The 13,405-nt window shown below is 40.4% G+C and overlaps 1 protein-coding gene across 1 annotated transcript in view; it reads left to right on the top strand.

The window, feature by feature from the left end:
• The window catches only part of LOC120931631 (low affinity vacuolar monovalent cation/H(+) antiporter-like), an 85,715-nt gene extending 76,924 nt beyond the window's left edge, over window positions 1-8,791 (top strand). The window contains exons 17-20 of the mRNA XM_040343259.1: window positions 1,053-1,147; window positions 3,740-3,818; window positions 5,716-5,824; window positions 7,715-8,791. Of these exons, the coding sequence (XP_040199193.1) occupies window positions 1,053-1,147; window positions 3,740-3,818; window positions 5,716-5,824; window positions 7,715-7,788 (357 nt within the window). The 3' untranslated portion in view covers window positions 7,789-8,791. The remainder of the gene's footprint in view (window positions 1-1,052; window positions 1,148-3,739; window positions 3,819-5,715; window positions 5,825-7,714) is intronic.
• Window positions 8,792-13,405: the final 4,614 nt, after the last annotated feature.

Genomic DNA, 13,405 nt, shown 5'->3' with positions numbered 1-13,405 from the left:
GACAGCAACCCAAAGCGTAACTACCAAGTCAACAAAAAATGATCAGTTTTGAAATGGCTCAGTCAGAGCCCAGACCTGAATCCAATTAAAAATCTGGTGGGTAACTTGGGAGAGGGCTGCACACAGGAGATGCTCTCACAATCTGACAGATTTGGAGCACTTTTGCAAGGATTCCCAAGGGAAGGTGTACCATGCTGATAATTGCTACCACGAAAGACTGAATGCTGTAAACCATGGGTGCTCAACCTGTGGCCCTCTAGCTGTTGCGGAACTACAATTCCCATCATGCCTCTGCCTTTGGGAGTCATGCTTGTAACTGTCAGCGGCTTGCAATGCCCCATGGGACTTGTAGTTCTGCAACAGCTGGAGGGCCACAGGTTGAGCACCCATGCTGTAAACAAAGTATTTTAAGGATATGCACATTTGTACAACCTAATGTCCCCTTTTTTTTTTTTTTTTTTTTCCTTTTTAAAGCGATTTATCGGTCTGATATTTTTATTTAAGCACTTGCCAACTATGCCATAGCCAAAAGACATCTACAGCGTGGCCATACAGTTCTGGGAAGGAATCAGTAGAAAGCTCTTATTTGTGTGGGGGAAAGAAAAAAAAAATCATATGGGTACAGTTGCATGACCACGCAATTTTTTTATTTTTATTTTTATTTTTAAATGGTATCTGTGTCGGTGTTTTAGGTAGGATAAAGGCAAAATGCGCACGATTGTTTCTGAGCTGTATGACTGTTTTCAAACCACAAATAACATACACATGTGGCATTACTGCTGTCATTTATTTTAGGTTGTTTGGTGGTAGGTTATGATGGTAACAAGAAATGCAGTGTATGTGTAACCTGGTCCAAAGGTAAACTTGGCCTTTATATTGGATTAGACTTGTCGCTGTGTAAAAGTACTATTGTTGAACCTTTGGGTCAGGTGCAGAGCTGGGAATTCCAATAGGGAGAGCTCTCACATTTGAGTCCTGGGGTCCAAACAAACTTTTTTTTTTTTTTTATGGATTTTTGTGTAATTTTATGCATGTGGTGTTTCTCATTTCAGTATTTTATTGGAGTGACTGTTTTAGCAATGATCCCTGAGCTCCCTGAACTTATTAATGGGATTCAGTTTGCACTACTAAACAACCTGAGTCTAAGGTAAGTACAAATGAAGCTGCAAATGTGTTTGTTTTTTTCCCACTTCTAAATCTTTTTGAGAGAACCGAAAAACTGCAACCTATTCTACACTTTTTTCTGGACTGTTTATATTTTCTGTAGATTTTTCTCTGCAAAAATGTTGAAATTAAAAACAAAGTTCACCAGTTAAGCGTACCTATTCGAAATGATATATTTCATTTATATTTCAATAAATTCTGGCCTACTCCCACTAATATGACCAATCTTGAGGTTGTAAACCTATTTTGACTATGACTATAGAGTCTCGCGTGTGCACACAGTGATAAATGGCCCACTCCCTCCTTCCCTGTCCATACCTGCTAAACACAATGGAGGCGAGATAATATTGATTAATGGAGGCTTTACCTCCATCCCTCTAATTCTAAGCACATACAAACAATGGAGATGGGCTGGAGGTGCGTGAAACGGGCTGTGATTTGTGACCTGCCCTCTAAATCGCCCCCCTATTCAAAGGTTGTGTGTGTTTTTGAACATGGGACTGGCAGCAGAGGACTAGAAGCTCCTTCCACTGATGTTTCCCTGCAGACAGGCTGAGAGCTGGGTCATTTTACAGCCGTATATCTGTTATGAAAAGTACTTGGACGATGGTTTTTAAATAGTGCCATAATCATTTACATAAAAAAACAGCATAATGTAAATTCAACGGTGTATGTGGTATCCCTTTTAACTACATAAGGAGTTCTTTACTGTTGGAGCAGTCAGGATCTGGGACCCCCTTTCCACAGTTGGTGGTGTCAGCAGGGCGTGTAGATAAATTCAGAAAACGTAGATGTGTTTCTTGGTGAACACATGTACAGGAATATGGGAAATGGTGGTGACCCACACTCGGGTTGAACTGGATGGACTGGTGTGTTTATGCAACTTTGTGTGTGTGTGTGTGTGTGTTTGTTTTTTTTTTTTTTTTTTTCCCCCTCCCCAGAGGTCAGAGGCCCCAGCAGCAATGAAGCTGTATGTAAAATGGTGTGATTGCTACCCAAAAAGCTTTGTATTTCCGTCAAACACTATGATTGTGACAGAGGAAAGGCTTGATTTGTGAAAGTGTTTCTTGAATTTCTCCCTTATCGTTCTTTAATGTGGGAGGTGGTGTGTGTTGTTTTTTTTTTTTATAGTGATATTAAAGTTTTTTTATTTATTTTTGGTAAAAACAAACCTGTTCTACTTGCCTGCTCTGTGTAGTGTTTTTTGCTCAGAGCAGCCCAGATCCTCCTTTTTCTCGGGTCCCTCTTCGGTGCTCCTGGCCCCTCCCTCCTGTTGCGTGCCCCCACAGCAAGCAGCTTGCTATAGGGGTGCCAAAGCTCCTATTGTCCACTCAGACACAGAACCACAGCCCAGCCTTGCCCCCTCTTCATTGGCTCCTCCTCCTGCTGCAGTCAGTCAGTAAGCCAATGTGGAAGAGTCCCGGACATCTGAATCTCTTGTGCAACATCGCTGGATCGAGATGGGTCTCGGGTAAGTGTTAGGGGGGCTGAGTGGGGCTGCTACACACAGAATAAATTTTTATGTTAATGCCTTCACAACCCCCTTTACATAGTTCTTTGAAATTAACGTCCTTCAGTTGTTGGTAATATTGGCGAAAAAGGGGGGGGGGGGGAGTGCAGGATTCTTGCACAAAACACTTTTATTAAAGATGTTTGACTAATAGTGGCTGACAGAATGACAGTGCACTCGCTCTCATCACCATGGTGAGCTAGGAAATATAGTGACAGACTTCCACAGTAGCCAACCTCTCATTGTTTTTTGCATCCTTTTAGTAGAGTCTGCAAACAAATCATTGGCTGCCTGTGTTCAGCTGTGATTAGGGTTGCCAACTCATCCCTTTAAAACAGAACACATATTAATTACACGGGTTCTGTGGCTGGTTAAGGAGGTAATTAAACTCACTTGGTGCCTTATTTGCATTAAATTAGCCTCAGAACCTGTGTAATTAATATGTGTTCTGTTTTAAAGGGATGAGTTGGCAACCCTAGTTGTGATCTCCCCAGATTAAGCCTGTGAGCTGGCCACCTTCTGCAGGAGTCTCCCTATATTCCTTGGCTCATTGTTGGTGAGAATGAGTGCACTGAACCTGTCATTTTATCAACTATTTCCAGTGGCCTATCGCTTGCCCTAAGCTTACCGCTTTCTTGGCATGAGCAGCTGAGCCTGTCGGCCACTGCAGGAGCTTGGTATCAAGTGTTTACACTTTACAGGCGTTCAGTGCCAATTCTTTCCTGATGAGCAGGAAGTTCCTAAAGGCATTCTCTTTTGGAGGCATGCAGTGCAGTTTATTTTTTTTCACTTTTTAATTTTATAAATATCTCCTATCTATCTCTATCACAAAATTGTCACGCTTCCCTTTTTTTTATTTTTAATATTGCATGCATTACCTTTGTGCATGGGATTTGGAATAGCTGCATCAAGATCATATAGAAAGCTGGTCTTTTTAGGTTTTTATCTATGGTTGAGGGTCCGTGTGTCGTATCAGTGTTCGGTAGTGTTAATATATACAGATTAGTTCGGTGTCCTTTTTTTTTTTTTTTTTTTTTTTCTAATGGAAGAAACCTGTTTTCTCAGCATCGAGATTGGAACTTGCATTGCGGTTCAGGTGTGCATGTTGCAGATACCCATACTGGTACTATTCTCTGTGTTTTATGTAAGTACCTTTTTTTTAATCACTGTAATCACTGCCATAGTGGTCACCCTTTGTACACATATAATAGTTTACATTTGTGGCTTTGGCAAAGCCTGTGCTTGGTCTTTGCTTTAGACCTCTTTCACATTGAGGCGTGCTATTTGTAGCGCGGCTATACCGTCGTATTTACCGCAATATTCGGGCGATAGCGGTGAGGTTTTAACCCCTGCTAGTGTTGCGGGCGGTATTACCACGCTTTCCCATTGATTTCAATGGGACACACCGCTCCTATACCGCGGTAAAGATGCGGCTAGCAGGACTTTTGGAGCGCTCCTGCTAGCGCACCGCTTCAGTGTGAAAGCCTTCGGGCTTTCACATTGAACACTAAAGGGCAGGTTTTTTAATGCGGTATAGCAGCGCTATTTTTAGCGCTGTACCACATGAAAAATGCCTCAATGTGAAAGGGGCTTTACAAATGATTGGTCCTCAATTTGGCATTTCTTTTACTCTGACTCAGAAAAGGTGGCCTTGAACATGTTCCAAAGCCCTTCAATAGTGTATTTGTACTCTTTGGAACCTTGGAATATCTTTCAAATACCAGTATGTAAATACAATGACAATTTGACTATACTTGTCGTGTGTGGTTTTTTTTTTGTTGTTTTTTTACATTTAGTCCATATCCTGCTTCATTCACATAGTTGCACACGATTGGGTAGTCTTTGAATAGTACCGAGTGCTGTCCTTTATTGTTCCGAGTGCTGTCCTGCAAATATTGTGCTCTCACTCGCTCAACAGCAAGTATGGACTCTGCAATTCATGCAAGAGTCTTATGCGCTCGACGATAATCCTGGTTATACTTTGTTTTTGTTTTTTTAATTTAAGTAGTTGCTTTAATTTCTCACTGTTCGGATTTACATACTGGTATTTGCTATTCAGAAGACCAAGCAGCGCCTAAACCAGTATGTTTAAGTTACAGTATCTTATTAGAGCTGCAGCCGGTCACATGGTGATTTCACATTGGTACAGGTATATATTGATGTATATATATTGATTTAATATTCTCTTGTACATTAAAATGAGGTCACATAATGTGTAGTGTACATATACATTTCACTTATTTTAGAATTGGGAATAATTTAGGGCTAGTTCTAGAGATTAGCAAAGCTGATGAATGTTACACAATCTTAGTTTATTGGGTCAAACTTTCTCTAAGTAGGTGGGGAGGATTTTCATGTTCTTTGACTTTGGTGCTCAGTAGGGATGAGCCCGATGTTCGCCAAATTTAGAACATTATGGAGCCTTCGTGGGACATTCGAGTGCCCACAGAACGCCCCATTTTTTTTACAATGTATTTATCTATATTGCTGGGATTCGACACTACATTGCAGTTTGAAATGAAATTTTTCCTTTTAGAAATGTCATTTTGCTGTGGTACTGTTATAAACATGGGAAAGGTGCACTACTTTACAGGCAGACCAAGGAGACCCCCCCCCCCCCCCCCGTCACGATATTTAAAGGAAGATTTAATTTTTTATTTCGCTGTAAGCATCTGCTCCTGAAGAAAACTGACATTTTAAACTTTTTTTGCATTGATGCATGTCCCCTGGGGCAGGACCCATGTCCCCAAACACTTTTTATGACAATAACTTGCATCCAAGCCTTTAAAATTGGCACTTTTGATTTTTCAGGTTTGTGTCCCATAGACTTTAACGGTGTTTGCACAAATATTTGCCCGTTCACAAGTTCTGGTGCGAACCGGGGGGGGGGGGGGGTGTTCGGCATATCCCGCATATCCCTAGTGCTCAACTGTTGCATGGTTTATCTGATTGGATCAAAGGCTGTAGACTACACTTATGTGAACCTTTCCTGGCCTGTGTCATACAGAGACTCAATAACTCTAACATTTTTACTTTTGCAGCCAACAGGCTTCACTCTGATATTCAGTGACCTTCACCTTTGGGCCAGCATGTTCAGTGTGATTCTGATGAACTACATCTTCATGGATGGGAAGTGTGATTACTTTCAGGGTAAGACGAGGGCTGCTGTTTAGTTGATGTATACTACAATATACGGTTTCTATACCTTGTATCTAGTTTGGCTGTTCTGTTTTTTCTCTGAAACTTTTATTAATTGGCACATGTCTACATCCATCCTTCCCCTTGAATTTTCTGCCCTTTTTAACTTTGGATGGTAAAACTTTTTTTTTTTTTTCTGACACTAAATACTTTTTATACAGCCACTCTTTATTGTCATTAGCCTAGGCTTATGATGATCTGTCTTTCTGTCAGCACTTTCTTTGCTAGAATTACAAAATATACAGTGGGTATTAAAGAATCGCCCTTTTTAAAAATCACATTTTCCTACTTCGCAGCCTAAAATGAAGACAGATGCAGTTTTTTTTTATCCAGCTTGTAACATTCAAGTGAAAGATATAATGGTTTCAGAGAAAAAAAATGGAAAATTCAAAAACCGAATCAGTTGGAAAAAGGATCACCCCTTTTTATGATGGTATTTTGTTGAACCACCTTTTTACTTTAATTACAGGGATATGTCTCTCCTAACTTTGCATATTTAAACTTTGCAGTATTTGCTCATTCAACTTTGCACTGCAAAGAGGACATTCACCTTTTTCTCCAACTACTGTGTGGTAATTTTTGCTCTGTGCTTTGGGTTATTTTCATATTGGAAGATAAACCTTCTTCCCATTGACAACTTTCTGGCAGAGGCAGCAGATTTTTTAGGGTATTTTTCCCCATTAATTTTTTTTTTTTCATCTATCCTGAAAAGCGCTCCAGTCTCTGATGCAGAGGAACAACCCCAAAACAGGATATTACTACCCCCATGCTTTACTGTAGAAATGGTGTTTGGATGGTGAGCTGTATTGGATTTTTGCCAGCCATCATTTGGTGTGGAGGCCAAATAGTTCAATTTGTCTCACCTGACATACCTCCTTTTTTTTTTTTTTTTTTTTTTTTTCCATGTGGCTTCAGAATCTTCAAGGTGTGTGTGTTTGTTGTTGTTGTTGTAGTATTTTATTTTGGCAAAGCTCAGTTGTGACTGCACCTATGGCCTTTCTTGAGGAGTTTTTTTTTTTTTTTTTCGTGCAACCCTCCTATACCACATTTTGTGGAGAAGTTTAGGCCTCTTGGTAGCATCTCTAACCAGTTTCCTCCTGCCTCTTTCATCCAGTTTGGAGTGATAGCCTAATCCAGGGAGGGTCTATTTGTTTTACCAAATATCATCTACTTGATGATAAACTTCACTGTGCTTTTAGGCATTTATAAATCCTTTGAATTTTTGTACTCGTCTCCTGGCTTGTGCCCATCCCTAACTTTATCCCAGATCTTTGGACAGTGCCTTGCCACCAGTAGTTGATTGCTTTAGTTGCACTATCAGGGACTGAAATACTCCAGGAAAGCTATTTTCATGCTGATCTGATCAAAATGACCTCAGTTGATCACAGTTGAAAGTCAAATGGCTTTGTGTGCCATTTGAGAAGGTGATTCGCTAAACCTAATTTTGAGTTTACAAGTCGTTTTAGGAGGGGAGTGATCCTTTTTCTAACTCGTGATTCTTATTTTTTCCTGACATGTTGGTGTTGTATCTTTCACTTGGATGTTATAAGGTGCAATGAGTTAATACAGCTGGATAAAACAAAAACTGTCTTCATTTAAGGCTTCAAAATGTGATTATTTTAAGGGGGGTTGATTGTTTTCTCTAAAAACTGTAGTGGTTTTTATCTATTGGCCTAGAGTTCAGCTATTTTTACTTTTGGTTCTAGAGCTTCCTTGATGCGGGCACCATACTGCTACCACACATAAATGACTTCATATTGGATTTTAAAAATGGGTTTAAAAGCTTTTAAACAAACCCATCATGTGCATACCTAATGTTTTAAATTGGTTTTCTCTTTGTAGGCACTGCCCTGGTCATGGTTTACTTCATACTGCTGGCCATGTATTTCTTTGCTCCATCTCCTAGTGGCTGCTGATGATGTTTTGACCACATGAGAACTTGAGAAAAGTGCCTGGACATTTTCATGACTAATGACTGGACCAATTTCAATATATTTAAGCTGCAGCCATGTCTGAAGAAACCATGTATTTTCTGGTGGAGTTTTTCTAGCCACAGTGTTAAAAAAAAAAAAAAATCCACACTACTTTCTCCACGCTTTCTTGGTGATGTCCATACATCAATGTATCTGTATTAAGCAAGACTTCAGAATGGCAGTTCTACCACTCATCACTTCATGCATTACGGTCTTCTCTGAGACCAACTTATCTTATTTATAGAAATCTATATACAGACGCAGAATAAAGATTCAGTCATTTTGTGTATATCTGTTGCAGAATACGAAAATTGCGGTTGACTAGCCTGTCATAGGAATTTAAACAAACCTTATCTTTAGAAGCAGGCAGGCACTTGTTAAATCGGCACACGCTGACTGACATTTAAACTGAGAACTACAGGATACCTGCATTAGAAAAATCACGTGGTACTAGGTGACCATTTGTCTGTGCCATTGTCCTTTTTTGGGCCTGAGGGGAGAGGCAGTTTCACCAGCCCTCTGCAGTAAAAAAGGGTCTAATTTATTTTTATAGATCAAAAGAAATTGTGATTGTTTCCATAGCAACCACACATATATGCCGTCTGAGAAAGCGGCTTCAGTAGTACAGAGATGTTTCACAGATGGAAAGTGAAGTCAAAAGTTGTGGAGGAATAATTTAGAAATAATTTAATGACGCAGTTAACCTTAGGTTTCCATACTGGACATGTCATTGGGGGCTTTGCCTGGTTCTAAATTATAATTCCACTGTTAGTGAACAGAAAACACTTTTTAGGTCTTGTGTCCTTTTTAATAACTATACTATTGCTTGATGTAGAAGATGCAGTCTATATAATTGTGTTTTTGTACTCTAATAATAAAGTAAACTGAATAATCATTGGTGGCACTGTAAATACAGTATTTGATATTAAAGGGCCATTTCTGGAAAGCTGTTGACTGTGTTTTTGTGATGGTGGAAATATAGATTTGACTTGGTGAAGTATTGCTATCCCATAATACATGAGCAAGGCCACATACATTCAATTATCGTTGTTATCGACCGAGGAAAAGTATTTGCCCTGCTGATTTTGTATGTTTGCCCACTGACAAAGAAATTGTCTATAGTTTTAATGGTAGGTTTATTTTAACAGTGAGACAGAATAACAAAAATATCCAGAAAAACGCATTAATAAAAGTTACTATGTTCCCTCACTGTATTGCAAAGCACTTCGCACTGCTTGGTATTTTATACCAGAGAAATTAAAGCGGAGGTTCACCCTAAAATTCAAGTTTTGTTTTATCCATACCATTACCCATCGTTGATGTACAATCGTCTTCTTTTTTTTTTTTTTTTTTTATATTCTGTTTCCTTACCTTGATTCGGCAGCATTTTGTCTTCCTCCTGGATCCTTTCTTCGCGGGAGTGGGCGTGCCTTTAGTTTTCCCCGATCAGCGCGATGTCTCCTGGGAGTGATGTGTCGACACTCCCAGGAGGAGTAGCGTAATCTCGCAGGTCACGTGACGCGGCAAGCGGGTCATGTGACCAGGGCGTATCCTAATTCGCCATTTTAGCTGAGGGAATACAGGTGCCCACACTGAAGATGGAAACGTCCATCTGCTAATTTTATAAAGTATCGTTTGCGGGCCAAACACAATGCGGCGGCTATAACAGTGGGACACACGAGTGGCTGTTTTCACAAGGTAAAAGCGCCCGAGGGATTTAAAAAAAATAAAAATAAAACGCGGAACCCCCGCTTTAAGGTAATCTTTACATGTACAGTAAAACCTTGGAATGCGTGCAACTTTTTTATTTTGACTTGATAAACAAGCGATGTCCATTTACAAGTAGCGTCATGTCACAACCGAGTATAAAATAAAGTTTCCTCTAAGAGTAGCAATATGGTTACATTTAATGCAGTTGCAACATTTAGCAACTCTCATGGTTGATTAAAATAAGCACATCTAATTATGCAGTCATCTGGGGTAAAGCTGTCCACATAGACCATCCTCCACACCGCCATCGTTGTCCCTTCCATTCTGCGCTTCAAGCCTCGCTTTCAGATCGCTCTACTGCAGGGTAGTCTTCCCAGTCAGGATTGCAGATGGACAGCAGTGAGTGCCGCCTGTGCTGAGGATGATTTGTGGTCAGCTTTTAATCATCAACCATGTGAGTTGCTAAATGTTGTACCTTCCTTAACCACTTCAGCCCCAGGCCATTTGGCTGCCAAATGACCGGGCCACTTTTTGCGATTGGGCACTGCGTCGCTTTAACTGACAATTGCGCGGTCGTATTTTGTGTGCTATAAACAGAAATAGAAAATAAAAAAGCAATATTTTGTACTTTTTGCTATAATGAATATCCCCAGTTATTTAAAAAAAGCAAATTATTTTTTTCTCACTTTAGGCCAATGCGTATTCTACATATTTTTGGTAAAATCGCAATACGCATATATTGATTTGTGCAAAAATGTATAGGGTCTACAAAATAGGGGGTAGTTTTTATGGCCTTTTTTAACGCATTATGGTGGCGATCTGCGTGTTTTTTTTATAAATGTGACATTATGGAGGACACTTCACACTATTTTGGGACCATTTATACAGCGATCAATGCTATAAAAATGCACTGACTACTGTATAAATGTGACTGACAGTTAAGGGGTTAAGTGTGTCATTGGAAGTGATTCGAACTGTTGGAGGCGTGGCTTACTGTGACACTTCACTGATCGCTGCTCCCGATGAGAGGAAGCAGATGATCAGTGCTGTCACCAGGCAGATGCCTTGTTTACAAAAGGCATCCCCCGTTCTGCCATTTCGTGACTCGATCACGGGACACTGGCGGACATAGTCCGTGGGTCCTACGGTCGCGGAGACATGTTCAAAGCTACGTTTTTATATCTGCCAAAGTAAATGTGTGTGAGGCAGTCGGCAAGCAGTGAAATGTAACCATATTGCTACACTTGGCTTCTCTCCTACGCGATTTGTGGATGGACATTTTATGGTTGCACAACCTGGTCACATTGCTATAATCTCTTCTTTTTTTTTTTTTTTTTTATATGGACTTTAAACTGAAGGACTCATGAATAAATGGTTAGAACAAATCATTTGAGTTTCCATTATTTTTTTATGGGGAAAATTTGCTTTGCTATACAAGTGCTTTGAATTAGAAGCATGTTTCCTGAATGAATTATGCTTGCAATCCAAGGTTTTACTGTACTAGTTTCCAGTATCGAATCGGATGGCTTAAATGTTGCATCTACAGTTGTGTTCAAAATAATGGCAGTCCAACGTCACTAACCAGATCAATCGCTCTCCTTGGCATAAATGATATTTCTACATGGAAAATTTACTAGTAGGTATAGTAGAGTGATGGAAAACTAACAGTCATGACATGCATGCAAAATGGGTCTTTCCAGACATTGTTTAAAGGAACAGCATACAGTGGAGCCTTGGATTGTGGTTAACAAGCGTTTTGCAATACGCGCACTGTAGTTCTAAAAATCCTAAGTTTGTGAGTGTCTCACAAAACTAGCAGGATTCAGGCCAAAGCGGTGTGCAGTACTGCTTTTGGCCTGAGGTGGGGGCGGTGCTGATCTGCACCGTTCAGAAATGCACAGAAAGGCTCGGGGGCAGTTCGGCTGACCTCCGGCAAACCTCAAAGGCTTGTGAACGGAGTCTTGCAGAGGTCACCTGAATTGTCCTCGGGCCTTTTCGGGCATTTCTGAGGTTCTCTGGTGCACCACCCCTGCCTCTACCCGCATGCCATTGAAGTCAATGCGGAACGAATTTTAATTTCCATTGATTTCAATGGGGAAACTTACTTTGGATTACGAGCATTCTCCTGGAACGGATTATGCTCGTAATCCAAGGTTCCACTGTACTTTCATTGGAGAGGGGGAAAAAAAAAACCTATAAAAGTGCAGAAACTGATAGGCGGCTCTGCTAAAATTCTCAAATTCCTTAAAAATGGTAACTAGAAAGAAAAAAAGGAAAACTACCATTCTAATGGATGGAATAGACTCAGTAGGTGATCAAAGAAGGTCTAAAGTTACCTGGTGAGTACTGTAACAATTGCGCTCCTATGTGAAGCCAAGATATTGGCAAGAAGCCTCCGCAAAGTCCCATTTTTGCTTAAAAAAAAAAAATATGCTTGTGCTGACTGCTGAAAAGGTTACAATTTGCCAAAGATCACATTGACTGGCCTAAAGAGACATTGCGTAACATTTTTGTTGAAAGCAATTGTCTTCTTTTTGGGTCTAGGGGCCACAGACAGTTTGTCAGAAGACCACCTACTATGGTGTTGGGCCAATTTATCGCATATCATGGATCAGTTTGAATACCTCAAAACACTTGCAGAGGTCAAGCTGTCTTATGCCGAAGAGGAAACACACCAGTAAGCGAGCGGCATCTTGGTTCCAGACCAACAAGATTAACCTTATGGAGTGGCCAGCCCAAGCCCTGGGCCTTAGTCCAATAGAAAACTTGTGAAAAACTTTGAGATAAAACCAAGAAATGCAGAGGGAATGTAGTGCAACTGTCTTGGAATGCTAGAAATATTTTAACTCATGCAACGCAGATGTGAAGTGGTTCTCAAACCATGGTTGTAAAACTAAATATTAGTTCAGGGATTCACAGTTAAGCTAAATCTTCAAGCATTTTTTTCAGTTTATACATGAAATGTCAAAGGGTAAGTTCACCTTTACAGAAAAATCTGTAAGGTAAACTTGCATTGGACCTCCTCAGCAACCCACCCTGCCCCCATACTGTGGACCTGCAGCATGGTGATCTCCCATTCTGAGGCCTGCCACCTAACCAAACCGGGGCCGGTATATGCCGCACCTCCAGTGTGCATGTGTCGGTGATCTTTCTTTTTTACCTACAGGTTACACTTTATTCTGGGGGGGGGGGGGAGGAAATAATAAATAAATCATAAAGTGGACTTTACTACTGTATTAAACACATTGGGGTTTGAAGACACACACATTTTACCTAGGAGAAGGAAGTTTTACGGCAGTGTGTACCGGTTATCGGTGGAATGACCTATAATACTGAGGGAGATGTCTGCACTCCTTCCACCAGCAGTCTGTCTCCCAGAGTAGCGGAAGTGGATTTGCTCCAGTTTCCCTTCCTGTACAGAAGTTTAACCAATTTTGTAGGGGGGCAATATGGCAAATGAAGGAAAAAAAAAAAAAAAAAAAACACTATATAGTGTACCAGTCCACTGTGGGGATTGAATAATTCACTAGGCCTATGACTCATACAGTGCCTTGCGGAAAGTGTAAAGCACAGACTGTTGATAGATTTTCTTACAAAGAGGAAGAGTAATTTCACTAGAAAGTTTGGGCTTGTATATAAGCTCACAGTTTGGGTGGCTTACTACTATCTCCCGTGCCTCCCATTTAGTCTAAGTTATCGGTGGAATGTTGCATGGATAAGGCTGTGAAGGTACGCTTTGGCAAGATTGACGTATACCATCTAATCCAAAGCTTGCGCAACTAAAATGATGGTCAACCGAGATTCGATGTGAAAGCTTGCAGGCTTGATGAAGGCATTCATATTCAATACA

The sequence above is a fragment of the Rana temporaria genome, chromosome 3 (genome assembly GCF_905171775.1).
Source record: "Rana temporaria chromosome 3, aRanTem1.1, whole genome shotgun sequence".
NCBI classification, from domain to species: domain Eukaryota; kingdom Metazoa; phylum Chordata; class Amphibia; order Anura; family Ranidae; genus Rana; species Rana temporaria.
Note: the sequence above shows the minus strand (reverse complement) of the source record. Positions and strands in the feature narration are given on the sequence as shown.